Here is a 26,524-nt window from a genome sequence, read left to right as displayed (position 1 = left end):
TTTAATTAATAAAGGGACAATACAAATTAATGAAAATTAGCATGTTTATGATAATGAACATATATATGTAAAAATGTAAGATTATAGCTGAAGGGTAATTTCCATCTTCAGTCCCTTATGCAGTTTGAAGATAAATGAGTTCTCGTATGATAATTGTTATTGAGTTCCAGGTTTGTGAGGGACAAAACAGAGAAGGTGCTTCGGCTAAAACGCACTCTACACAGTCATTTCTAGAACCAGTTAAATTTCTGCATGAAGATGGTATTGTTAGATGCAGGATTAACTTTTCAAGATCCAAATGAATTGTGCAAACGCTACAAGAATGCACAAAAACACATAAAAATTCTAGATGTGTTTATTCCAGCATACAATATGGTATTCAAACATTTACATGTTATAATATGACAGTTTCCTTTCTGGTTCCATGTCTGGAATGTAAGAATAAAGTGTCTTAGTGATCTGTTAGTTCCCATAGAACTACAAATTTTTGTGACAAAAATCTAAAGATTTTTATTGCTAAGTAATAAGTAAAGTACCCGGCCACACCGTTCCTTTATAAACTAGTACATAACTTCAAAATTATGCCACCGTTGTCAGTTAAATTTAATTAAAATAATTCAATAAGTCATGAAAAAGATTATCAAACATTATAAAAGTTTTTTCCCCAAATATAATGGTAATATTAATGAGTGTAATTATATCTGAGGGAAACCACAACAATATTTCACTTTGCTATGTCACTTTGCTATACTTTTAATTTCAAATGAAAAAAGAAATTCTCTCTTTTACTTTTTGTTATACAGTATGACTATAACATGCCTCCCGGTAGGAAGTAGCATTGACGACATTGAACATGTCCCTCCTAACGAAAGAAATAAACTTTTTCAGAGAGCAGAGAGGCTGACTGGTGCTGCGGTCAAAAGAGCTGCAGAATGCGGTCTGATATGTTACATCCTCTCCATTGTAGAGTAGCCTGATAAAAAATTCTCCATCTTTTGGTTTTGACCTTTCTCCTTTTCCAGCCTTCTGGCCCTGCTGTCCTTGCTTCACGGAGGTGCTTTCCCACATTTCAAGTACTAGTCTTGCTGCAAAAGGTGGGAACCTGGCCTTCTCCAACCCCAGGGCACTCAACAAAGGTGCCATGGTTACATCATGAGCAGATGACAGGGTAAACACCTCTTCGCCTCCAGCTCTTGGCTTCCGGGTACCTGCGGCAACCTTGGCTACTCGCTCCATTTTGTTGGCAGTTCGGTTGAGGTAGGGATACATTGCCAGGATTGCATATTTACGATACAATCCCATTTTTGTCCGATCTTTTTCATTATCTAGCTGGTGTCGGCGAATCCCAGCAAACTGTGCTGTACTCAGACACCTCTTGGTGCTGCCGTCTTTTGTGAACACGCATGGAAAAGAAAGGTTGTGGCAGAGATGGCAGAGCAGAGAGTCTATTGGGTTTGCGGCCCGGAGGTTGCGTGTTGGAATATCTAAAGTGCTTGCCATGTCAACATAAGTTCTTTCTAGTTCCTTATCAGCCAATCGGAGACGATATTGCCTCCTCTGGTCTTCCTCTAGGTATCGGTTCCTGGCAGGGCAATCGCAGGCAGAGCCGCAAAACAATGTACTCCACTGGGAATGTAACGTCAGCTTCTTCCAATCAAATTTTGGGAGGAACCCATAGAGAAAAGCCAGTCCGCTCTGAAGTGTGCGGCTTTTTCCTGTGGTTTCCACCCATACCTGTTGAGGTGACCAGTCAGAAGGGATGAGGCTATGTGGCCTGTAGGCTTGACGGAGGATTTTTCCATTGTGTAGTTGCTGCACGACACCTAAAATGAAGCATGCATTTTGAAGTTTTAAGAAGTTTTGAAGTTTTAAGTAAATGCATCAATCAATCACTATGGAAGTAATGGAATCGATAGCCCTTAACAGAGATTAAATTTAACATTTGCAAAATTGCACATTTCTCTTTAAGTAGCTAGCATGTAGAACAAACAGAAAAAGTATATTAATTTGAAAACTCAATTTTAAATCATCTCCTAATGCTAAAAAAAACAGTCAGGTTTCTGGAACCAAAAGAGAAAATATCGTGCTTACCAGTTTGTGTGAGCTCTCCCATTTCGCAAGTATTATGGTTTGGTAATCGAGGGATAGAGGCCAAAGGAGATTCCCAGCGCCCCTGTCCTCCAAGGCCCATGTGACTTATGAAGGCTCTCAACAGGGGGTGTGTGGGATTCCTAGGGTGTGTGATACAGAAATGCAGTACTCACTTTATATATTGTTTTATTTGCTTTATATTGCTTTATATACTGTTCACCAGAACCGCCAACATCACTTATAATTATATCAAATAATACTCACACATGCAAACTAATTCGTGTCTTTCTGAGTCGATCAATAATATGAGTGGAAAGAATTCATAGCATTATGCATTTGCATCAACTGCCAACATTGCTTTCTACCATCAAAATACGTTTTTGCAGAGGTTATGGGGGAAAAAAAGGCGTCTGTACTACTACGGTCATTCATTTGCCCCCCTGCCACAAGGTGTCTCTCCAGTGGGAGGCATCTGTATTGGTACGTAGGATCAAAACAAAGTTCAAACCGCAAGTGATATTACATTAGGATTAGATATAAAAAACATATATATAAAAAAATAATAATAAAAAGACCCACGTGAGCTCGGGTAAGCACGCAAGGTCACTCCAATCACGTCAGTAAGAGGAGCAGTTGTTGATTTGTTAGGGGATTACAATCCAATTTAACAAATCAGTTGGATCGTTATCAGTCTGAACACGGATTAAAAAAATAAAATACATTTTTTTAAAAAGTGGGGGCATCCGAGGCAGGCACACAACTGTTTCAATAGTGACCATTGGCCAGATCAAGATGGATAAAGTAGAAACTGTTCAGCAGCAGATAAAAAAGCAAGTTAATTTACAGTAATGACATATTTTACATCATTAGTTTTCCAAAATAAATAAAATTAAATATACAATTCCAGGAATTGTACCTTTAAAAACAACAGATCTTCTATTACTTCATAGGATTTTTTTTTAATACCCCAGATTAGAAAGATGTTTTACAGTGGCCGAAACTTCAGCACAAACTACCATCTTGCCTTTTAACTTTTATATATATCAATAATTGATTATTGATAATGATATTCATTTACCGCGCCAGTTCTACATGACTTATTGTGATTTATACAACTCTGAAAACAACAGAAAACAACCTTACTGTACTTTACTGATAGCAGCCATGATTGCTGGTTGGCTTAATTTAATAAATCAAATTGATATGCACATCACTTCCAACCTTTGCCAGCCAAGAAGATTAAACAATCACCATGCTGTGGTTGTGGGTTGCAGTGAAATTTTCATCTCATCTTAGCTCATTTTCTGAACCACTTTATCCTCCCTAGGGGGTGCTGGAGCCTATCCCAGCTCACTTCGGGCCAGAGGCAGTGGACACCCTGAAATGGTGGCCAGCCAATCGCAGCGCACAAGGAGACAAACAACTATTCACGCCCACTCATACCTAGGGGCAATTTAGAGTGTCCAATCAGCCTTCACGTAAACCTCACAGTGCTTTTGGTCTGATCGTTTGAAGTTTGCTAGCTTTCACAACCATCTCCCTGTAACCCTGCCACATTGTGGAATTCATTGATGTTTGTCTATGGCATTGCTGTCAAATCAATTCAATAAAGAGTTAAATGGGTTCAAGTTTTCCTTCCAACCATTGGCAAGGAGACATTTTCACCAATCTGGCATCTAAAAAGTATAACCAGGTAATCGAAGTCAGGCGCTACTTGTTTCATCAGAAAATTCATTGGTTAACGGTCTGCTCTGAATTGGTTGGAACTAAATCCAGGACCCTCTTGGCCCCTTGTGGAATTGGTTTGACACTCCTTGTCTATTGTATCTCAATTAAAATGACATATGGCTTAGTGAAGTACCTGCTAATGGACAGTGTGCAGTTGATGGCTGGCCTTTTGGTCTTGGGTATAGCGTAGAGTGGGTAACGGTCCCCATGGCGAATCATCACCTGGACTGATAGCAGTTTGTAGTCTGCTGGAATATGACCTGCAAGTAGGTAGACAACAATACACAGTGCACTTTGATCAAATGAACCAAAATCAGGGTAAAATATACATCTGTAAGTTTCAATTTTTATTCTATTTGACATGACATATTAAATAACTCAGTTCCACAAACACTATTTTAGCAATAACCAGTCAACAAGACCATTCAGTATAGTAAAGGTAGCAGATTATATCCTTGGTTGTGAATTGCAAACTAAAAGCTTCTCCTGCAAACCAGAGAATTCAAAATATTCATCACTAAGGATTCATGGATACTTTTGTAAATATCTGAAAATATTGGTACCTGAGCTGCAGCAGAGTACAACTGTAGCTGCACATACAGAATATTAATTTAGGTCTCTCAATTAAGGTGATACAAGAAAGCAGAAAACCAAAATTGAGCATAACAAGGATTAATTTACCATCATCTAATTTAAAATTTAACCAAGATATGGAGAGATCTTTTATTTCGGTAAATGGTTTAAATTACTACTTTAATGAGCCAGAAGACAGGACTGTCAGCTTGTTAGAAACAGTGAGCACCTTCCCAGGCTTGTTCAGTGTGGCTGGGAGTGTTGCAATAGCCATAGGCTTCAGATAAGGGGTTTGGTTTCTGGGTGTGAGGCACTGGGAACACCCGTTTTCTGCTCTTGCCCTGAGCAATCCGAACAGCTCCATCTGCAGCTTGTAAAAGTCTCTCCTCCACAAGAGGAGTGGTGGGGATTAGATTAACTGCAAAAATGCCACACAAAAGTCAGAATTTATTCATTTATTTCTCTTTATATTTATGTATATATTTTTTTTTTTTTCAATTTGGGCACTCCTGTGATTCCATAGGAGAGAATCAACTTAACAAAGAAAAATATTCCACATGTTGAAATGCCGGGGAAAACGATGAAGCATAAAATGCAAAAGAAAAACATTTCTTGTTCATACATTCATGTTGCTGCAGCATGTCCACAGAATTCCCAAAATTAGAAAATAATCATGTCAAGACATGACGCGATGATTATGAAGTCCATGTAAACAAAAGAACTCACAATCTTTGTTAATAAATCCTTCGATATTTACAAAAGTTGAAATAAATACAGAGCATTGCTTTTCTACAACTGAGTAATTTAGAAAGACTATGTTTTCTTCAAACTTACCCATGATGAGAAACAAGGAAAAGTGTGCTGCAGCCGCGGAGACCATTTTGTCAACAGTAAAGACACTTGAGGCCCAGTCATACACACAAACACCCCCCAAACACACACACACTATCGTCCATTCAGAACCACAACCAGTCTCACTCTACATTCTATGCCCCATACACTGTCACCCCGCCTACCAATTGACACACTAAAACTTTTGAAAACGGCTCTGACGCGGCACATACACAAGAGGGCTTTTGTAAAACTTGAACAAATCTCCCCCTTAAAAACATATCACACACAAATTAGGACAAAAAAATAGAAGGCAGTTGTGTTAAAAGGTTGAGTTTAGGAAGTTATGACAAAGTTCTGAGTTAAAACCAACATTTTGCGAATGAGTTCCACAGTGCATGCTTGCTATTTGCCACATCACCAATGGTGGATTGAAATGGAATTTCACCACTGTGCTGAAGGCTAATTACGGTGAACAAATAACCCCAGGAAAACTTTGTATGGGAGGAAAACCCTCACTTTTCCCTGGTTACACCTCTAAACTATAAAAAGAGCATACTTACAGAACTGAAGGCTGAAACAGATGATGGCAAGTGCTACTCCACTCACCACCACCAGGAAGAGGAAGCAGTTACGAGCCAACATAGTGACGTTTGATTGCTCCACGACCCTGTTTGTTAGCCATGCAGCCTCCAGTCAGTACCGGGAATCTGTGAAAATAATTGAATGAGATCAAATCAATTGGAGGTGCATTGGAGTACCTAGGGAAATCCATGCGACGGGCCAGTGGCATGTGTGCGGCTGTCAGGGAATCAAACGCAGATGCAGGGGAGGCGGCCAAAGTTACGAGGCTATATACCAAAGTTACATACCAAAGACATGCATGGTAGACTGATTGGACACTCTAAATTGCCCTTAGGTAGGAGTGTGGGCATGAATGGTTGCTTGTCTCCTTGTGCCCTGCGATTGGCTGGCCACCAATTCAGGGTGTTGTCCCCCGCCTCTGGCCCAAAGTTAGCTGTGATAGGCTCCAGCACCCCCTGCGACGCTAGAGAGGATAAAGCGGTTCAGAAAATGGAAAGAAAGGAAATTAGGGTGGTTTTGTCATTGCATTGTAATAAAATAGGAATGTAAGAAAAAATAATGCACTGGCTATGTGCGCAATGTACTTCAGTTGAGTTGAACTAAAGGTTCACGTTTATGTGTATTATTATTATTATTTATCTGTCACAACGAAATAATTAAAAGCAGAAACCGTCACTTTAGTTATTGCATCAAGCACATAAATCTGGGGTCCTGGGTTAAAATGTCCATGTGTATAGAGTTAGTATGTTCTAAAATTGGGCTCCAAAATTGTATGTGTGGGTTTCCTCGGGGTACTCTGGTTTCCTCCCACATTCTGATGTGATGGGTAGCTGATTGGACACACTAAATTACCCCTAAGTATGTGAGAGTGCATGGTTGTCCGTCTCTTTGTGCCCTGCGATCGGCTGGCCACCAATTCAGGGTGTCCCCCTGCCTAAGGCTCCAGCACCCCCCGTAACCCTAAGGATAAAGCGGTTCAGAAAATGAGATGAGATCATCTATGCGCTCACTGCAGGAGACGAACCTAAAAACAAGCCTTGAACAACATTGAAGAGAATAAAGACAATTTGCACTTTACCTACAGAAAATGACGGTCTTCGCCACACAGAAGCAACGCGAAGTATTGTAACGTATAGACATTTCTTTAACCAATCGACTGTAAGCTATAATCTAATATGTATATATATTAACCTAGATACGTAATGCCCGAGAAGGCGGCAAAAGAAACCAGCGGCCATCTTGCATCGGGGGTCTTCTCAGTTAAAAAGTTATGTAAAATTGACCTAAAATGGTACCCCACGCACGCACGCACGCACACACACGCATGCACACACAAACACACACACACGCACACACACATTCACACATACACACACACACACACACACACCAAAATCTCTAAGAGAAAACACCAGTTAAAGATTGACTATTTTAAAGGCATTGAGTTCATGTTGGAGCACGTGGCTCGTGAGTCTTTGTAGAGAAGACCATACTTTGCAAACATGCCTTCTTACCTTGACTGCACCCTGCCACCAGCCTTTAATTTTCATTCATAGACAGGAAAAGCTGAGAAATCCATATATATATATATATATATATATATATATATATATATATATATATATATATATATATATATATATATATATATATATATATATATATATATATATATATATATATATAAATGTATATCAATTTGGGCTCCTTTAAAATCTTCAACTTAACAACTAAATATGTAGCAATTTGTGCATGAACATCCCTTTTATCAGGGCACACCTATGGTTATAGGTGACTTTTGACATATTAAAAGGCTATATGTGAGGGCATTATGTGTTTCAACCTTTGGTGTTGACATTTTTCAAGATCATAACCATTGTATTTTCTTATCGCTCTGACCTTTTGTCTCATCACTCTTGATTTGTGAGTTATTTTAAACTCAAACATAAATACAACCTCACTAATGGCAGAGTGGTTCTTCCACCTGACCAGTCTGGGTTCGGTTCCCACTTGGTGTGTGAGCATGTGTGCGTGCGTGTGTCTGATTCATTGTGCCTTGCCACTGGCTGGGAACCAATTCAGAGTGTCCACCACTTGCTGCCCATGTTTCGCTGGGATAGGCTCCAGCACCCCTGTTACCCATCTGTGGATAATGGTATGGAAGGTGGACATACATCCAAACTAGTAGATGGACAAACAGGCAGAAATATGGAACTGAATACATAAAACTATATGGCTAGAGAGTTAAAACTGTAAGTCATAACATTGCTCTTATTATTTCAGTTTCATCATTTAGCAAATTGCCATCACTGATATATTTTAATAAGGAAACTAAATGCATTTTACAGTTACAGTTATTTTGACCATAAAGCAAGGAATGAGTAAACATGTGCATGTCTGCAGGATATTTTTGACAAATCTACAGCCAAACTAAAAACAACAAGAAAAAGACATTCACTTGATCAACAAACGGCAACCGCTCTTTGGCATTGACAGCCGCTCTTTGCCCTACAAAATGAAAGCATTTCACGTGAAGACAAGGTGACGGGGCGGAGCCAGGGAAGCCCTCAACCAATCACCGCGTCCATATTCATGTTTCGCAACGATAAACAGTAAGACTTCACCCACGAGTCTCAGTCAAGCGTGTTATGATCACCGGTGACCACTCGCGCGGGAGGCTAGCAATAATCATGAACATTATAGGCGAAGAATTATTGGTATTTTACCATTTCTAAAAGTGGCAACGCATGGCTATCTTTCTGTCATCGATTTTTTCAACCGGAAGAGAGTGCTAGCATTGCATTTTAGCTAGTCAGCTAGGCAGGGTAGCTATTGCATTCCATCGTTTTGCACAGCCACTGACCTCTACAATAACAACAACAACAAAAACAACAACACGCAGACGTATTGTGCGTCCTTTGGCAGTGGGCTTCCACTGGCCCACCTCTCCAGTTGCCCCGCATGACTGCCCGGTGACGGTTCCCGAATATGAGATACAATGAGTCAAAGAGATACCCTAGTTCATCTGTTTGCAGGAGGGTGAGTATATACAGTATTCTCACGTCAGTTAGAACGAGAGCTAGCGCCTAGCTCCACATCATTCGTCTGTCCTCTTTGGATCCAAATAGTTTGACATGGTTGGCTTAGATTTTCATATTCTGTTCACTATATGTCAACTTGTTTCTATCGGCCATGATGTGGCATTGCCTATGTCATGCCTTAAGCTTCAATGACATTCCAATGTTTCGATGTGACGCCAGCTGTAAGGGGTTTGTGAGTCGGGTTACCCTGGCAGACCCTTTCAGACTCGTTTATATATATGTATTTGTAAAGTGATCTTATTGTTGCGTGTGCCGTACGCTTTTCTAAAAGATGGAGATGGTATGGGACTGATGTAAAACCGCTGCAAAGGAGACAATCGCTATTCTTTTTCAAATGAAGCTTACAAAAATCATTTGTTAACTGCCGATTATAATCATATATCAAACCTGGTCTCTGAATATTTATTTTTGAGTAGAAAGAGAGTAGAAAGTGGTGGATTTTATATAGCTGTTGAAGCAAAACAAACAAAAAATAATTAGATTTCCTTAAATAAATAAAAATGGGGATTTTCTGCTTTTTGTTTAATGTTGTAGCATAACCACTAAATACCTCATGCGAAAAACTTTGTTGACAAGGCTTATTTTAACCTTTGCAGTTGAAAATGACCTCTTGAGATAGCCACAAGTTTTTACTGTGGTACAACTTGACCCAATACTTCATCGCATTCTTTTCTGATGGTTTACTCTAACTATGTATAGCTAGGAAAAATGGATATAACATTTTTAATGTAAAACGAATCGCCAGGTTTTTACATTAAAACTATAGAATAAACACATTACTAAAAAATGTCAAAATTAGTTTTCCATCGTTTTCCGGTGTTGGGTTTGTTTTTCTATTGGTCAAGACATACAAATTATAAATATCAGTTGATGAACAAATGAATGAAATGATACAAATGGACATGAATTAACTATGTTTAAATGTGTAATAATATAATGCTTACAATGTGAATAATACAGGACTCCAGATAAAGTTTTCTATACAAGAATTAGAGTGACACTTTTCTGAATTTTTGGGACACAGTTTAAATTGGCTTGCAAAGTAAATATCCATGTGTCCCTTTATTTTCGCTTCATGACAGATAGATACTTCAAAATTGTCCGTTGTCACCAACAACTGCTTAACTTAATTGTAGAGTAGAGAGTTTTCACAAACAAATACTATTTAGGCTTAATAGTTAATATATCAAATTTTAGGAGCAAAAGGCATCAAGTTAGGGGCCGTCTGTAGCCAGCTAGTAGTGGTTTCGTGTGCACAAAAAATCTGTGGAGGGGATTCTTAAATTAGGTGAAAGTAGATGGCATGAGTTAAAGGCTAAATTTACACATTTGTCAAGTCTAGTGTGGCTAAAGCCTGAAAAGGAATATAGCCTGCATGACTAGATGAGTTTTATTCTCATGATTGTTAAAAAAAGGTTACAGTCCAATCTAGTGAAACTACATGCTGTTTAGCAATTGCATAATGTAAAATATTTTTCTTTTGACCTCGTTTTTCCTCTAGATGTGGAGGCACGGTAGGAGCCATACTGACTTGCCCACTCGAAGTAGTGAAAACACGTCTGCAGTCCTCATCTATCAGTTTCTATGTTTCTGAGGTTCAATTAAGTACCGTGAATGGAGCCAGCGTGGCCCGGATGTCTCCCCCAGGTCCAATACACTGCCTCAAGTGAGTCCTTAATCATTCACGATGTCAGCTATAAATTTATTGTATAGATTAATCCATCTTGCATCGATGAGTTGAGCCAATAACTGGCCCCATTTGAGGCCCATTTTTCCAACTTAAATGACTTGTTCAGTCCAGTGAGTCCAATTTCTCACTATTAAAAATATTTTTTAGTAGCAGTGACATGTCTTCTTTTTTATTTTTCTTGTTTTTAGATTAATATTAGAAAAAGAAGGACCCCGCTCACTCTTCAGAGGCTTGGGACCAAATTTAGTGGGTGTGGCACCCTCCAGGTGAGTATATAAAAACATAACATATTTTTCATTTTATCTGTAGCTAGGCTCAGCAGAAAAAAAGTAAAACTTTAAATATTTAAATTGTAATACATATAATATATATTTATATTGCATCATGTTTTTATAAAACACGTGTTATGTGTAAACCTGGTAAAAGTGTTTTGCAACCACCGTATATCACTGAGCATCATCCGTGCCGATTTATAATCATTAGTCTAGGAGGAAAGTGGTGGCTAATGACAGGAGCCTGCAGGTTCTATTGCTAAGCATTCATAGAGTGTTTACTTGGCATGAACCAACAAATGGCTGCACAGTGGCTTGCGTTAACTGCACTAGCAAACATTGAAAGTATTACATGCATGCTGCACAGCTTGCCAAGGTGTTTTCCATTTGTGGCAATGGTTTGACAGTCTGACTTTTTGTGCTTATGCAACTGATCCAGTTTAATGAATAATTCCATTAATTTAGCATAAAAGAACTTGATTGATAGCTACTCAATATTAAAGATGTTAAAACAGATTTTAAGCTAAACCCCACTCAACCAGTGGTCTACTGGATCTTGACCGTTCAACAAAATTTGGCAACTGCTTGTTTGATTACATGGAGAATAGATAAGTCGAGGACATATAGTATCGTGTAAAATTAAACATTAATATGTTATATACAAAGGTTTGGATCTTTGTATTGTGTATGTGAAATTGCCCCTTTCTGAAAACATGTCTGTAAACAGCTATGCCAATTTTAGGTATGAGTGTGAGCACCAGTTCAGAGTGTCCACTGCCTGGTGCCCGTAGTTAGGTGTTATAGGCTCCAGCACCCCCTCACAAACCTTTTGAGGATAAGCGGTTCAGAAAACGAATGAATTAAATCTTTTTATCTTATTTCAACAGAGCAATCTACTTTGCTGCTTATTCTACAGCCAAAGAGAAATTGAACAATGTACTGGAACCCGACTCCACACATGTTCACATGGTCTCGGCTGGACTGGCAGGTATATGTGCAAGCTCCCTCATTCCCTCTTGGTAATGCTTTTCAATATATTTCAACACTGTGTCCGTTTCCAGAATACAAATCAAAAATGAAATGTGAAGAAATGCCGTCAACAGTGTACTAGTAGCATGTGAGTAAAGTCAGAAATCTTCAAGATTAAGATCAGGCCTGAATACAGCAAATCTGCCAACCTGTACCTTGTGTAACAGGAATGCATACTGTATTTATCTTAAAGCACATAGGTATGATTTGCTGCTGAAAGGCATGAAAATAGCTTGTGAGGCTGGTAATCTTGATGTGCACATATATTACTGAATTTTCCACACTATAAGGCGCACCTTCAATGAATGACATATTTTAAAATGTTTTCCATATATAAGGCGCACCGCATTATAAGGCGCTACAGTAGAGGCTGGAGTTACGTTAATAGCCATCCATTAAATGGTGCTGTGCTAAAGGTATTATCAACGAAATGGTCAGATATCTGTTTTATTATTTTCTCCGAGGTAAAGTATTAGTATTTTCGTGACATGGTTTATCTTTTGCAACATTTATATCACATAGTGGAGGGAAACTTTTCCTCCATTCAGTAAACACGTAAAAAACATCCTGATGCTGTTACGGTACATTAACGTTAGTGCAATCACAATATAGTAACACTCGTAATAGTTCAAAGCAATAACAATAACATTAATAACTCAAATAATAACTTGATGTTGTTCACGCGGGAGAACCGTGTGTGCTTTCACGTACACAATGCGGCACTTCAGCTGTTGACGTCCATATTCACAATATGACCAACCTTGGTTCAACAGTAAACACAAAAAAACACGTAAAGCTCACTTTATCAGTTAATTCCTCATCTATGATTCCCTCGAATTATTCGTCTTCAGTGTCCGAATTGAACAGCTGGGCGAATGGGGCAACCATCACCCAGGCTCCGTCTCATCAAAGTCGTCATGAATTGAGTCTGTGTTGCTTTGGTTGTCTGGCAGCCTAGTGACAATTCCTGCCTTCCTGAAAGCTCGAACCACAGTTGAAACTGATATATCAGCCCAGGCATTGAAGATCCACAGGCAGATAGTGGTGTATATTGTCCGGCGCTGTCTACCAAGGTGGCTAATGAACTCGGTGGCTGCTTGCCATAGTTGCGAGACCTGTTGCGGCTCAATATTATCCATATATAATATATAGTCTCCAGTCTAGCTTTGAATGCTCTGTTGACTCCAATTAGTGTGCTCGCCGTCCTCGCCGTCATACCGGTTGGATTGACAAAAGAACTATATCCAGTATGCACCGCGCACGGGGGGAAATTAAGTTGCAGGCTGCTTACCGTAGTTGCGTGACCTGTAGAGGATGATGTACCCTATCGACTGATATCGACTGATTTTTTTTTTTATTTTATTTTATCGTGATAACAATTTTAATATTGGTCCATATATAAGATGCACCAGATTATAAGAGATCAGTTTTTGAAAAAAATTGATGCTTTTAGGTGCGCCTTATAGTGCAGAAAACACGGTACTTGGCGTGGTAGCATTGGTCACAAGGATTTACCTTGTGAGATTAAAAGGTTGAATTGTGGCTCACCGAGTTCGTTGGACATTTATCAACTTCAAATCAAAAGGCCTCTTCATTTCAATTGTGCTCATCTAGATTTTTGAGTGAGTGAGGTGAACCACGTGTTTTGATGAAGCTACATTTTAAATTTTAAATAGAATAGCTCCTGCAACATAGCCTCCGCTGCAAACGATCATGAGTGCAAGTCCAAAGAATCAACGCACTTAAGTAATAAAATAAAGTAAAAAAATCCCCAACAAAAACGTGGTACCAGTAAGGCATCAAGTTAGAAGCAATGGACACTTATTACCTGGGTCCAAATTTGAATGGGCAAACTATAAAGCATTTGCATATAAAATCCTGTTTGGGCTACCCATATTTTAACTACCAGTTTCTTATGGTTGTAATTTAAAGCAGTGACCCATTAAAGACAAATAAAAAGCACCTTTCCAGATACAACATGCATTTCTTTTCGACATATATTTTATTTGGAAATTAAATGCATGCCCCTTTCCTTGTGATATGTCAATGAAACATTATCTGCTCAACTGCACTTGTAATGTGGGTCATTCATGCCACTGGAGCTAGAGCCAGAATGGCATTTGCATGTGTAAAGTTGAATCTCACAGGTACACTACAGTACCATTTTTAGCTCAGCATGACTCAGATCTTTGCAGACAAGGTTAGCATTCATCAGACTTGGTCCCTGGTGGCAAACCTTTAGACAAAGAACTACAATATGAGACCCGAGTGGGCTACAAAAGTCTCCTTTTTTATAGATATGTTGTTTATTTTATTATGGTTAGGGTGAACTCAAAGCCATTTAATACATGTATGTATACTTTAGGGCAAGTACATTTGGATTGACTGTCATTCAATTGTAGTTGGGCAATTTTAACCTGTGGAATGAAATCAAATACCTATATCTTCTTGGTTTCTGAAGGATTACTTTGAGAATTGTTTTGTGATAGTTTATTAGAGGGCCTTCTACATATGATCCTGTTATTCTGTAATTCTTCGAAAACGTTTTAATTTTCCCCCTGCTTTGTAGGATTTACAGCCATCACAGCAACCAATCCAGTATGGCTTATAAAGACGCGCCTGCAACTGGATGCCAGGTAAAGTGTAACTATTATGATGTCGCAGTGACAATTACCTTTTTGTGTGGTTAAAAAATGTCTAAATCCTCACTTATCAGAAATCAAAAGGAAAAAAATGGACATTGACACAGTATTCAACCTATCCACTGAAAACGACTATATGGCTTGGAGAAAAAAGTTTTTAACCTATATTTCAGATCATGAAAGGTTGATAATTAGACTGATCTGGTTGAATTCGGAGTTTAAAGTAAAAAAATATATGACTGAGCTTGATCGTGTATGTCATTTTGGAACATTCATTCAACTTTCCGTGCCGCAAATTCTCATACGGTTTGTGGGGGTTGCTGGAGCCTATCCCAGCTGACTGTGCGAAAGACACATTATGACTTAGACTAGTCGCCAGAGAGACAGACGACCATTGTACCCACAATTATACCGCCACAAATGGGAATCCCTTTCTGCCCGCGCCAAAGTCAGGCGAGTGAACTACTGCACCGTTATTTTAGATTTTTTTCCCCCCCAAAAAAAAAAAAATATATATATTTTGTACATTGCAGTCAGTTAGTATACAGTAGCAATGTATTCATTCTGAAAGGAAACTAACTTGTACACACAATACTACTAATCCATTTTTATTTCTCCACATCACTATTGACAGTTCATATCTCATTTTTCTAACTGTGGTCGTCAAAATCTTTTAGTGGTAATCTATCCTGGGGTTTTTCTTTTTTTCTTCTTCCAGAAACCGAGGCGAGCACAGGATGAGTGCATTTGAATGCGTACGCAGGGTGTATCAATCAGATGGCCTTAGAGGGTTTTACAGGGGGATGTCAGCATCTTATGCTGGCATCTCAGAGACTGTGATCCACTTTGTGATCTATGAAAACATAAAAAGGCGTATCTTGGAGGCTAAAACCGCCCAGAATATGGACGAGCAAGAAGAGGTATCCAAGGATGCCTCAGACTTTGTCGGGATGATGCTTGCTGCCGCCACTTCTAAGACATGTGCCACATCCATTGCTTATCCTCATGGTTAGTGCAATCGATTCAAATACAACTGACACATACGATCTCATTTTTTTCCTTTGGGTGTCCTGTCACATTTTTTTGTGCTTGTCTTTGCAGAAGTGATACGCACTCGGCTACGTGAGGAGGGCACCAGGTATCGTTCTTTCTTTCAGACTTTATTACAAGTTCCCAAAGAGGAGGGCTTTCGTGCCCTATACCGCGGGCTCACAACACACTTAGTACGACAGATCCCCAACACCGCTATCATGATGTGCACCTACGAGTTGGTGGTCTACATCTTCAATGGTTAATGTCTTCCCTTTCTTTTCTGTGAATCCTTTTAATCTCGCCCTTGTTCAGGGTTAGATTGGAAAAAAAATAGTAAACTGCTGTTATACAAAAGCTCATCCAGATGAGAAAGAAAGCACCTCAACCATCTCAGAGTATTAATTTTAAATGGCAGGTTTTTATTCATCACTAAGGCACAGGGAAGATTGAGTGATAACCCGCTCTGATTTATGTCAGAACAGGAAAAATAAGCTTTGGGTCATTCATTGCTGTTATGCTGCTCCCCTAGTACAATTTTTTTAGATGCACTTAACTAACGCACGCACATTTTAAATCGGAAATTTCAATTCATGATCCATTCTGTCAAATTCAAAATGATGCAAATTGACCAGCTGTTTGATGCTAGTAGACTATGAGGAATGTGCCTGTTGTAGAAACATAATGTTAATTTCAAATACATGTCATATGCGTGTAAGAGAGTGTTAAGATCTGTTTTAACAGAATTGGCCAAAATATGAAGTTATGTAGTATTTGCACAGTTGAATTTCCACACAAAACTACATTACTTACCTACTTTATAACTACTGGAATGTATATATCGAGGTGTACAGAAGTAAAAAAAACTGACCCCTGTTTCGTAATAAATATTCAGATTCATTAGTTTTAACAAATTCTAATATTTATATCATAATTTGTTTAAACAATATTAGTATATTTGTTTGACTTGTAAGGCAAATGCAAACCATCCATGCATCTTTAATGCAGCAAGCTTTTGCTCTACATTTGTGAATATACATTTTCCTTGCCTTTTTTGTAGTTCAGGACAATCCTCTGTCTTCCTCTGGGAATTTTGAGGGTTAAGTCTGTGTTGATTAATGTGAAAGTAATATGTAGTACCAATACGTTAGGTGGCTCTATTTGATATTAATTTAAGGTTCATCACTCAAGCCAAATGATATAAGGTTCGATGGCTAATTTAATTTCAACAAAATCTCCAAACCTGGCTGAGCCATTCAAATACAAAAGATGTTTGAGGTCTCAAAAACCACAATTTCAAATTATCTTTATTGCTCAGTGCCACAAGGAGAAGAATTGCCTTTTATTATCAGTGAAATAAACATGAATGGCAAATATCAGTACAGTATGCATCTTGTTCAAATATATTCTACAGCATGCATACCCTGAGCTTCATCCAATATCCTCTTCATCCAATGGTTGTTGTTTTGTACCTATGTTTTCATTGTGCGTGCGTACGTGAGCAACCGCTGGCCTAAATGACAATTTTGAGTCATTCAGTCATGTCTTTAGCCTAAGAGACAAGGAAATATGAATGCACTATGATAAGGAACTGCAGGTTTTTATCTTTTTAAATAAATTGTTGCCTTTTCCTGCTGACCTTGTTCCATATTGTTGTTGTTGAGCCTGCTTGAAGTGTGGCTCTGTCTATGCATTCTGTCATACCATGTTTGGTCAAACAAGCAAATAAACTGGGAAAAATCAAATTACATATGTTGTAGCCATATTTTAATGGGAATTTAGTTTTGTAATAAGGCTTTTAACCAGCAGGTGGTAGCAATTGTCCAGCGTTCATACCTCCTGAATTGTAAAATGTTGAGATAAAATTGGTAAAAATGGTAACTATGCATTCAAGTTTAAAAGCCTTGTTACCCAAATACTGATTGGTGAGTAATCTTGTGATATGATGTCTTTATGTCTTGCCCACATGTACCAGTGTTTTTTAAAGTGTTTTGAACCCTCCACAAGAAAAAGAAAAACATCTTATGTCCACACCACTTCGTTTGTAGGAAAAATAGCATCCACACCCATGAGGGCCTTATTTTGTTTTCATGCAAATTTCACAAGCGTGCCAAGACCTTTAAATTGTTAAACCTGTTATGTAGCAGTAAGAGGGAAAATGTTATCCTGGATTCAAGTCCCACTGTTGACCCTTGACTTTATTTTAAAACCATGTTTACCGTTTACTTCAGATAATTGGAAATAGGAAAAAGGTCATTGTTATTTAAGTTCTCATATTCAATGAGAAGCTGATTATTTAATAATGGCTTTATTCTTTGCTCATCATCCAAGTAACATCCTTCCACTGTGTCTAATCTCTCCTCAACTCTACGCCTCTCATATTTGTGTACCTTCACTGACACCTCATTGTTGGGATACAAAATAAGACATCAAAATTATGTTTCACATCTTTATTCAAAACTTTGACAAACAGCTGAACACAGTAAACCATTAACAAATCTGTAGAGAGCTATTTTTGGCTTTGGAGACTTGCCTTGGATGTAGAATGACAAAGATAATAGAATTGTCCTTTGTCTGTATTCTCAAATGACAAGCAATGCGTATCTGGCTTTTTTAAAAGCAAGAAGAAATCACCTGAACTTTAAGTGGTCTTAAAACCTTTGCGAGTTTAAGTAAACTTTCTCTAGATCTAAACACGGGTCGAATATGATGTAAGATTTTTTGTCCCAGGCCGTGACGTTTCGACTGTTAACAACTGAAAATCTCAGATTATTAATATTCACGAGGCATCAGACCCAGAATTACGCAAATCTTCACTTTGGTCGGTGTTTCTAAAAAGCTTACTAGTTTTTATTGCTCAAAATGTGTGCAAAACTGTAGAAAAATTAAATAATCTATGTGTGGAAGAGCCTTTAATGTTCATACACTCAACAGCCAGTATAGAGAGGATTTTACTTGCTGCATAATATCACACCACATTGTTTCCTTTAGCGGGACTCTGTTTATATCAAAGTCAGTTTTAGAAACAAGCCTCCTGCCAACATCGGAACTAATATGATTCTTAAGACAGGGTTACACAGTACTATGTGTCACAATAAATAAACATGTTAGTGTGAATTAAAATTTCAGGATTCTTCACTCTTTCAGAATCCTAGGAATACTGTTTGATGTACCGTGTGATTTGAATTATATAAAAAAAAAGTTATAAATGCATCTGTTCAATTTTTGTACCACTTCTTCTCACAAGGGTCGTGGGGGGTGCATGACCCTATCCCAGCCAAGCATGGGCAGCAGGCAGGGGAGACAGAACACAAGAAGTTCTGAACCCACTGACCTTTGTGAGGATGAACGGGACGGAAAATGAATGAATGACTCCAATGCTTAAATTCTTTGGCCACAATTACAAAAGCTATGTTTAGGATACACAGAATACTGTTTATCAGCAAAAGAACAAAATGTGGGTCATCACCTTCATGGTAGAAAATACCAATAACACCACATTGAATTGAATTGAATGCTTTTATTGTCATTTTACATATCATACATACATATCATGGTCAAATTACTTTTTTATATCATATAAATGGCTTTTGAAACGAGATGTTTTTATTCGCTGTACCGGTGTGTGGTAGGATTTTTTTTAAATTTCAAAACATTGCATACTTAGCAGCCCCTTTCAAGTGACAGTTTTAATGATTTGTTATTATAAAATAACATTTTCCATGTTTTGTGTGTTTACAATATGGCTTTGTATCATAGGTAATGTTCGAAATGTACAATTATTACCGCTCTATTTTGTATGGCACAAACAGGAAGTTGCTGACGTACATTTACAAAACAAAAGCGGATGTGCCGCGTTTATTGCGAAATATTTAGCACAATCAATTCAATAGTAATAAAATATGCTGCGTATTATGTAGGGTAGACCGCGCAACAACAATCCTAAAAAACTAATTTTACATTAATAATTTTTAAATCGTTGGAAATATAAAGCTAGAGGAGCGCTGGCCGTACACCGCAACCTGCAGCCAATCAGCGGTAGTGAGGCACGCACATGGACGGACGGTGATATCCACGTCCACTGACGACGTGAGGACGGTTGGAAACAAAGAAAACCGCTTGATTACCATAGCACGTCTGTTCGATCAGCGGGCGTTTTATCAACCGCCTTTTATGTTTGATTTTTATGATTCTCTACTTCTCTTGGGCGTGTTGAAACTTGTGTTGTTGTTGGGCAACTCTGGTTTGTTACGACTTCTCAAAGCTGCTGTGTCAGTTTGTGTCGGACTCGCTAAGAAGCGTCTAATTACGGTAAGTTAAGAGACTTAACTTTACACGACGATGCATCAAATGTACAATATTTTAAAGTCATTTGCGGGAATAAGTCGATCCCCAAACGTGCTATTGATTGTCTACGGTGGCCAGCGCTGTTTTTTTTAGGATAGGACGGAGTTTTTGTCCTCTCCAAATTAATTCCATTGCAGATCTACTCATGTTTTCGCTTTCGCTGTGAAAAATACGCAAACTCAACCAAAGCAAAACTGTTTTCCGATATAGAAATACGGATCCATACCAACGGGATGTACAAAAGAAAGCGTTGTTTGTTTAAATACCAGTTAAGCGTGTTTTGGTTTGCTTGAACCGAACAGGAAGTTGGTCGTGAGTAATCTCAATTACAGGTTCATAATGTACATAATGTTCCTAATAAACGATTATTATATAGGTTTTTTTGTTTGATAAGCATTTATTAAATGAAAAATTCATTCAGTTCTTTTATCTAATCGTTTCAATTTAACATCATGGATGTCCCGATCATATATTTTAGGTTGCGAATCTGAGTTACTTCATTATGAGCATTTGCCAATACCTACGGAGCCTCAGATATTACAGGAATGTAAAAAAAAAGGATAAAATGTGATATATATATTTTTCCCCTCTTTTTCAAGGTGACTGACTATCCTGCCGCAATGAATTCAGAACTCTACCTGAGATTTTACTGGCAAACAAAGGTATCCATCTGATGAAATGAAGTTCAATTATTATGGTATTTTGTTTCATCAACTGTTCATCTTGTGTGTGGTATGTTTGCGGCAGTAAATATCAACATTTCCAAATTAAAATGTCAAGACAATAGGAATATAGTATCCTCATGAAAACTATTTAAAAGTCTGTGTATCTATGAATGTAGGTAGTAGAAATCGACCGATTATCAGCGACTATATTTGGCAATTTGACAATTTGACTTATCGGTATTGGCCTTTTTTTAAACGAAGAAATCAATTTAAAACTGGGTTATTTCGGCTCAGATGCAGCCACGCTGCCCCATGTCTGCGTTGCTTTTATCTGGGTTGCCAGGTTTCCTCCCACCTCCCAAAACATGCTATCAAGCACAGCAATTCTACCAAGAGCAACCAAATTGCGTCACCAAGGCCAGCATGCGTTGCACACGTAAAACAAGGCATCCTCTTGAAATCAAAATATGTACTAAAAATTCTATATTTTTAAATCTGTGGCATTATTTTCTGCTTCATTCATTTTAGTACAAGAGAACAATTGCGGCTTATTAGCGCCTACAAGTCTTTGTACCCGTGGTTTCTTTTAAGATTGCTCTTTATCCTCCCTTCTTGCTTTGCTCACTGCCAGGCTCCTTCCAGCAGCTGTTTTCTTGTGTTATCTGGGACGCTCCGCTGTTTTTCCTCCTTCTTTACGTCACAAGCTGGAACTTACTGACTCACCACACACACACGCACACAATAACTCTTTGCTGTGTCTGTCCTATTCCACAATCGTCTTGGTGTTAACTGTTTACTGGCCTCTCTATGGACTGAGGACCAAGTATCCTCACTTTCACATTGCAGCAGTGATTGTGTGTTCACATTTGTATGTGAAAGGTTCCTGACTGCTCGGTGAAATGCTTTCATGGTAAGCTGTCGTTTCACATGGCATTTCTTAAGTGCTTTTTTTTCTGATGTGTATCGATTTGTCTTTTCTCCATTTTTCTCTTTCTCTGTTTCCTAAATATTGATGAATTTCTACACCATGTTTTCCCTAAATTACTTCTCACACAACAGTGCATTCGATGTCCCTTCCTTGCCACCGTACAGCAGGATAACAAATAAGATATGCATGCACCCCCCATATATGTAGAATATAGTGCAATAAAAAACACTTTCCCCACAACTGCTAGGTAGAAGTAAATTTAGTATATAATCTTGTCCCTTTTCGACCCGTAGTTGGGTTTTTGTAAGACTGACTATCCTGCGCCATCTGTCTAAGTAACAATACCTGAACCTTAGATTGTCTGTACTAATAGACAATGTTGTGTTGATGTGGAAGAGTGGCAACTGACAGCATAAAAGGAATGCAGCAGCAGCAAGTCTCGCCGACTAGCCTTTACTTTACTTTTTTATTCAAAAATAAAATATTACAGCAAATTGGAAGTAGAAGATGAGCCAATGTGTTTCACGTGCTAAATAAAAACTTGTACATGTGACACATTTGCAGTAAGTAAGAAAGATAGTGTCTGTCTTTTCAATAGAACACTGGCTCCTTCGTCTGTGTTCTTCAATCAACATTTGCCTCCTCCTTTTAGTTATGCCATTTTGTTAAAAGCAATGGTTTTCATTCAAATACATGAAATATTTGAACAGCAGCATCAGAAGGTGAGGGACAGCATGGAGAGCACTGAAGGAACGGAGAACACAAAGCCTTATCGTCTGTGTTCTTCAATCAACATTTGCCTCCTTCTTTTAGTTATGCCATTTTGTTAAAAGCAATGGTTTTCATTCAAATACATGAAATATTTGAACAGCAGCATCAGAAGGTGAGGGACAGCATGGAGAGCACTGAAGGAACGGAGAACACAAAGCCTTACTTATAAAAATCATATATGTATTATACAACCCCTAATCCAATAATATTTTACCGGAAAAGTTTTTTTCAAATGCTGTTTTACTTGAGTAATTGCTGTGCAACATGTATAATATTGTATTAATTGCTTTTGATCATTTTGTGCACTGTGTTTCAGGGGTCACATTCTCTCTGGTAGTGGAGCATGTGTGTGTTCAATTGCATCTTTGCCAATGAGTTAACCTCAGGATTTACCACTTCCTCAGTAAGGTCTACAGTGCATCTATCCTCCCCTTCCCTTTGTCATAAAACCACCTCACTATGGGCCAGAAGATAGCAGTGAGCATTAAGACAGAGGATGTACCTGGGGTGCCTTCATACAGGCCATTGCAACATGACATAGAAGGATCCGATTTCTGCCGGCCACCAAGACTGGATTTACTGCTGGACATGCCTTCAGCCAGTCCTGAGACTCAGCTACGCCATGCCTGGAACCCTGATGATCGGTCTCTCAATGTCTTTGTTAAAGAAGACGAGAAGCTGACATTCCACCGCCACCCAGTAGCACAAAGTACAGACTGTATCCGAGGCAAAATGGGTTACACCAAGGGGCTCCATGTGTGGCGGATTCATTGGCCAGCACGGCAGAGAGGGACCCATGCTGTTGTTGGAGTGGCCACGATTGAAGCGCCTTTACATTCAGTGGGGTACACTGCTTTAGTGGGATCAGATTCAGAGTCCTGGGGCTGGGACCTGGGTCGAAACAGACTGTACCACGATGAAAAAAATCGTCCGGATTCTTCGACTGCGCCCACTTACCCCAGTTTCCTCGAGTCAGATGAATCATTTGTTCTGCCAGACTCCCTGGCAGTAATACTTGATTCGGATGAGGGCTCACTGAGCTTCATGGTAGATGGACAGTATCTGGGAGTGGCGTTTCGAGGCTTAAAAGGCAAGAGTCTGTATCCCATCGTCAGCGCAGTGTGGGGACACTGTGAAGTGACTATTCACTACGTCAACGGACTAGATCGTAAGTTTAATAACTCTTACACAATCACAGAGGTTTAACGATGAGTCATTGCTATATATCTGTTATACTGGTGCTTCAAGAGTTGACTAAGAGCCCTAACACCTTTACTTTCTGTGCCAAAACTGTGTTTGCCTTGTTTAGGTATTTTAGCCAATAATATATATCTGTCGTATTTCAAATTTTAATTGTCTAAATAGCAAATAATTAGGACTACTTAGTCTTAATTAGTTGCCACGGGCAATCGGGAAGTGGTTAATGTTGAGCCCTGAGTAAATTATAGGCTTGCACATTATGATCATTATAGTATGTATTATAGTAGTACATGGAAAACCAGCTGCCATTCGATGATTTCTTAACTATTTACCGTTCAGTCTTTTTCTATATTCAAGGACAAATCAATAGCCATACACATGGTGAACAGTGATAATATGAATTTAGTACTTGTGGTTGTGAAACTCCGATCAAACCTGTAATACAAGATCTGAACAGTCTAACAAAGACTGTTAGTTAATGCTGATGCTCATGTTATTTCTAAATTCCAGTTTCTGCATGTAGACTTAGGCATGGCTGATTTGGTTTGTGAGTTCTGTTTGGTAGGAGGACAATGAGAAAGCAAAGGGCAACCACATCGGATTTACCATGTTTGTCTATGGAGAGATGTTTTTGTTGGCTCAGCCAGTTAACCACACATTAGGTCTGTGTGTACTATGTGAAAATACAACATGAACTATGTGCAAAAAACACGAAAACTAATATCCAGGTTCTGTTCCTACATCTTTAGTCATTCTATCGGCTTTTTTTTTTCTTGCCAGGCTCCTGTGTGTTTGTGAATCAGCCTACTTGAATTATTTATTCTCTTTGGTTGCGTATTACTCCTGCAACTTTATGGAGACCCTGGCATCGCATTAAGTTGCCCTCAGAAAGGTTTTTCCTGACCTGGACTAGGATGAAAAAAATCTTGGCTGATGATTCCAGTATTTTCGTTTCATAGCACAACCAAAAATGTTGTTGAAGTAGCACGCTGTGATATGATTATGTATATGTATATGTATATAAACAGAATATGTAGAAATCGTAGGAACCTCGCTGCAGAAGATCCCTTGTCAGAACAGGAAACATTATTAAGAGACTCGGTCCACTGTAGCCCAATTTATTGCTGTTGAATTGTTATATTATCAAGCTCCATGACAACAAGCTTTGTTGCGCTTAGCTAATGACAACATGCTGAATCAACTAATGGAAACTTTCCACAATTGGTTAATGCCACACTTTTTTTCCTGTCAATTTGACTTCCCTTTGTTTGAGCGACAGTCTGTTTCTTCTTTTCTTGTTTCTTTCCGCTGAGTTATTGATGTGGAGACGTGCTGTTACAATTGCCATGAATGTAGAATTTGATGGCATTTGATGCTCGCTATCTTAGTCGTTGTTTGATTGGATTTTGATCCCAAGGAACGGAATTAATGTTTATTTGTCTCGAAAATCCAAAGGTGTGTTGTGTATTTTAAGAGTTCCTGATCTGCAACTCAAAACCACCTTACCCTGAATTTTGATGACCATAGTTAGCATTTTTAATTATAATCGTTAAGTGAAAGAACAGATACTAAGTCAGACATTAGTGGACAGACCTTGTTTCGTAAAAGTCACACGCGTACAGTTTGGAATCCATCATCTGACCCTAACTATTTTTCATTCTTTTACTTTTACAGCGGAACCCCTTCCCCTTGTGGATTTATGCAGAAGAGTGGCTCGCCTGACTTTGGGAAGGGAGCGCATACATCACATTGACATGCTCCCGCTGCCTCAAACTATGAAGAACTACCTCCAATACCAGTGACAATCCGCACGTTGCAGCCGTTCCAAACTCTGCTCATTTTTAAAGACTAGGTATCTGCCAATAGTGTCAACATAGACGTTGCCTACTGGTTGGTTACACATGAAAATGATACTTGCAGTCTTTTAATGTCCTGTTTTTTCCCTTCCTGGACATTATTTTACTGTAGCAGGTTAACAATGCCACAGAGATTGACCACAATGCCTTAAATGATAGGAAAGTTTCATTGGACAAGAATAACATTAAGCCACTCAAATTGTATTTTAGTAATATTGAGTGAGAAGACTGGTGCTCAAAAATCCGATTTAGAGGACATTTGGTTTTAAGTCATGTACATCTAGTAGGTAAATTTGGAATTCATTCAGGTATTTTCATGTATTACAGCTGTACTTGCCTGCAGGCAGACAAATATTGCTTTTTATTTTAAATTCCAATTAGTCTCCCCAATGTGCAATTGTTTACATTTTACATTGGCTCATTCTAAGCAGCCTTTCTTCAGACTGGATAGTGCTCAATGACTGATTTGAATGAGTTTCAAATCTAACATGCCTTTTAAGTTATCTTTTAAATACATGGAAGAGCACCTGAGACTTGCCATTTTTTGTTTTTGTTTTTAAATGCTGCTTTTTTCATTACGTAGTTTTAAATTTGTTTTTTGGTAGGTTAAATTTTACATTTTTTGCCCTTTTTCAATGTATTTTGGGATTTGTCTGTAGGACAGAATGTCTCGCTGGGCTCGGGAGACTTAGGACACGAATCCTTAGTGTGAATAAGAATAAACTAGGCCAAACTCACACCTCTTCACCATGTGTGCTCTCTCAATATCATGACACAATTTCACACAAACATACGATTCAAGACTTTTTTTATTCATCTTGAGTGTGCTCTTGCTAAGGACAATGAATCCTCTTATTTCTGTAAATATCCAAATCCATATTAAATATCCAGTGGCGGTCCGTGAATTTCCTAGCGACGCCATCAGCTGTCGGAATCAATCCAACCCTCAAAAACTATTTTATGGCTATAAAACCTCTACTGCAGCTACAGCTGCAACACATAAAAAATCATCAATAAAAACCTCATACAATTGAAATATTATTTAGGAATATAGCCATATTTTACTCACCAAAATCCATCCTCCTTCTTTTCATGTCATTTTCCCTTAAATAGAAGCAACCATTTGTACTCAAGGGTGTCCAAAAATGACAAGGTGTGGCCACTTCATGGTGTAGAGCAGGGGTGT

The 26,524-nt window shown here is 38.5% G+C and overlaps 3 protein-coding genes across 6 annotated transcripts; 2 read left to right on the top strand and 1 right to left on the bottom strand.

Annotated features, from left to right (window-relative positions):
- Positions 1 to 337: 337 nt before the first annotated feature.
- On the bottom strand, positions 338 to 6,971 carry pxylp1 (2-phosphoxylose phosphatase 1). 4 transcript variants are annotated; one of them, XM_077612153.1, is made up of 7 exons: positions 6,887 to 6,971; positions 6,096 to 6,271; positions 5,787 to 5,933; positions 4,622 to 4,810; positions 3,953 to 4,079; positions 2,092 to 2,231; positions 338 to 1,823 (listed from the first exon to the last, which is right to left on the bottom strand). In XM_077612153.1, the coding sequence occupies exons 3-7, from the start codon at positions 5,866 to 5,868 to the stop codon at positions 796 to 798; spliced, it is 1,566 nt and encodes a 521-aa protein (XP_077468279.1). In that variant the 5' UTR covers positions 5,869 to 5,933; positions 6,096 to 6,271; positions 6,887 to 6,971; the 3' UTR covers positions 338 to 795. The 4 variants fall into 4 exon arrangements, with proteins under 4 accessions (XP_077468279.1, XP_077468280.1, XP_077468281.1 ...); XM_077612154.1 differs by having other exon boundaries at positions 6,891 to 6,971; XM_077612155.1 differs by lacking the exons at positions 6,096 to 6,271; positions 6,887 to 6,971 and adding an exon at positions 5,985 to 6,091.
- A 1,404-nt stretch (positions 6,972 to 8,375) lies between these two features.
- Positions 8,376 to 17,319, top strand: LOC144083821 (solute carrier family 25 member 36-A). The gene is made up of 7 exons (XM_077611918.1): positions 8,376 to 8,847; positions 10,411 to 10,575; positions 10,788 to 10,865; positions 11,759 to 11,859; positions 14,470 to 14,536; positions 15,261 to 15,550; positions 15,644 to 17,319. The coding sequence occupies exons 1-7, from the start codon at positions 8,807 to 8,809 to the stop codon at positions 15,835 to 15,837; spliced, it is 936 nt and encodes a 311-aa protein (XP_077468044.1). The 5' UTR covers positions 8,376 to 8,806; the 3' UTR covers positions 15,838 to 17,319.
- A 2,114-nt stretch (positions 17,320 to 19,433) lies between these two features.
- On the top strand, positions 19,434 to 26,075 carry LOC144083813 (SPRY domain-containing SOCS box protein 4-like). The gene is made up of 4 exons (XM_077611910.1): positions 19,434 to 19,882; positions 20,518 to 20,580; positions 22,599 to 23,450; positions 25,157 to 26,075. The coding sequence occupies exons 3-4, from the start codon at positions 22,742 to 22,744 to the stop codon at positions 25,282 to 25,284; spliced, it is 837 nt and encodes a 278-aa protein (XP_077468036.1). The 5' UTR covers positions 19,434 to 19,882; positions 20,518 to 20,580; positions 22,599 to 22,741; the 3' UTR covers positions 25,285 to 26,075.
- The last annotated feature ends 449 nt before the right edge of the window (positions 26,076 to 26,524 follow it).

The sequence above is a fragment of the Stigmatopora argus genome, chromosome 10 (assembly GCF_051989625.1).
Source record: "Stigmatopora argus isolate UIUO_Sarg chromosome 10, RoL_Sarg_1.0, whole genome shotgun sequence".
Lineage (NCBI taxonomy): Eukaryota > Metazoa > Chordata > Actinopteri > Syngnathiformes > Syngnathidae > Stigmatopora > Stigmatopora argus.
This window is presented reverse-complemented; position numbering and strand designations above follow the sequence as displayed.

What these genes read in the sequence shown, in the direction of transcription:
- LOC144083821 (XM_077611918.1), top strand. Translation starts at nt 8,807, where the DNA reads ATGAGTCAAAGAGATACCCTAGTTCATCTGTTTGCAGGAGG. An exon ending in GGTCTCGGCTGGACTGGCAG is followed by an intron (nt 11,860 to 14,469) that starts GTATATGTGCAA and finishes CCTGCTTTGTAG; the next exon opens with GATTTACAGCCATCACAGCA. An exon ending in ATCCATTGCTTATCCTCATG is followed by an intron (nt 15,551 to 15,643) that starts GTTAGTGCAATC and finishes TTGTCTTTGCAG; the next exon opens with AAGTGATACGCACTCGGCTA.
- pxylp1 (XM_077612153.1), bottom strand. Translation starts at nt 5,868, where the DNA reads ATGTTGGCTCGTAACTGCTTCCTCTTCCTGGTGGTGGTGAGTGGAGTA. An exon ending in CACTGAACAAGCCTGGGAAG is followed by an intron (nt 4,080 to 4,621) that starts GTGCTCACTGTT and finishes ACCTACTTGCAG; the next exon opens with GTCATATTCCAGCAGACTAC. An exon ending in GGGAGAGCTCACACAAACTG is followed by an intron (nt 1,824 to 2,091) that starts GTAAGCACGATA and finishes GCTTCATTTTAG; the next exon opens with GTGTCGTGCAGCAACTACAC.
- LOC144083813 (XM_077611910.1), top strand. Translation starts at nt 22,742, where the DNA reads ATGGGCCAGAAGATAGCAGTGAGCATTAAGACAGAGGATGTACCTGGG. An exon ending in CTACGTCAACGGACTAGATC is followed by an intron (nt 23,451 to 25,156) that starts GTAAGTTTAATA and finishes TTACTTTTACAG; the next exon opens with CGGAACCCCTTCCCCTTGTG.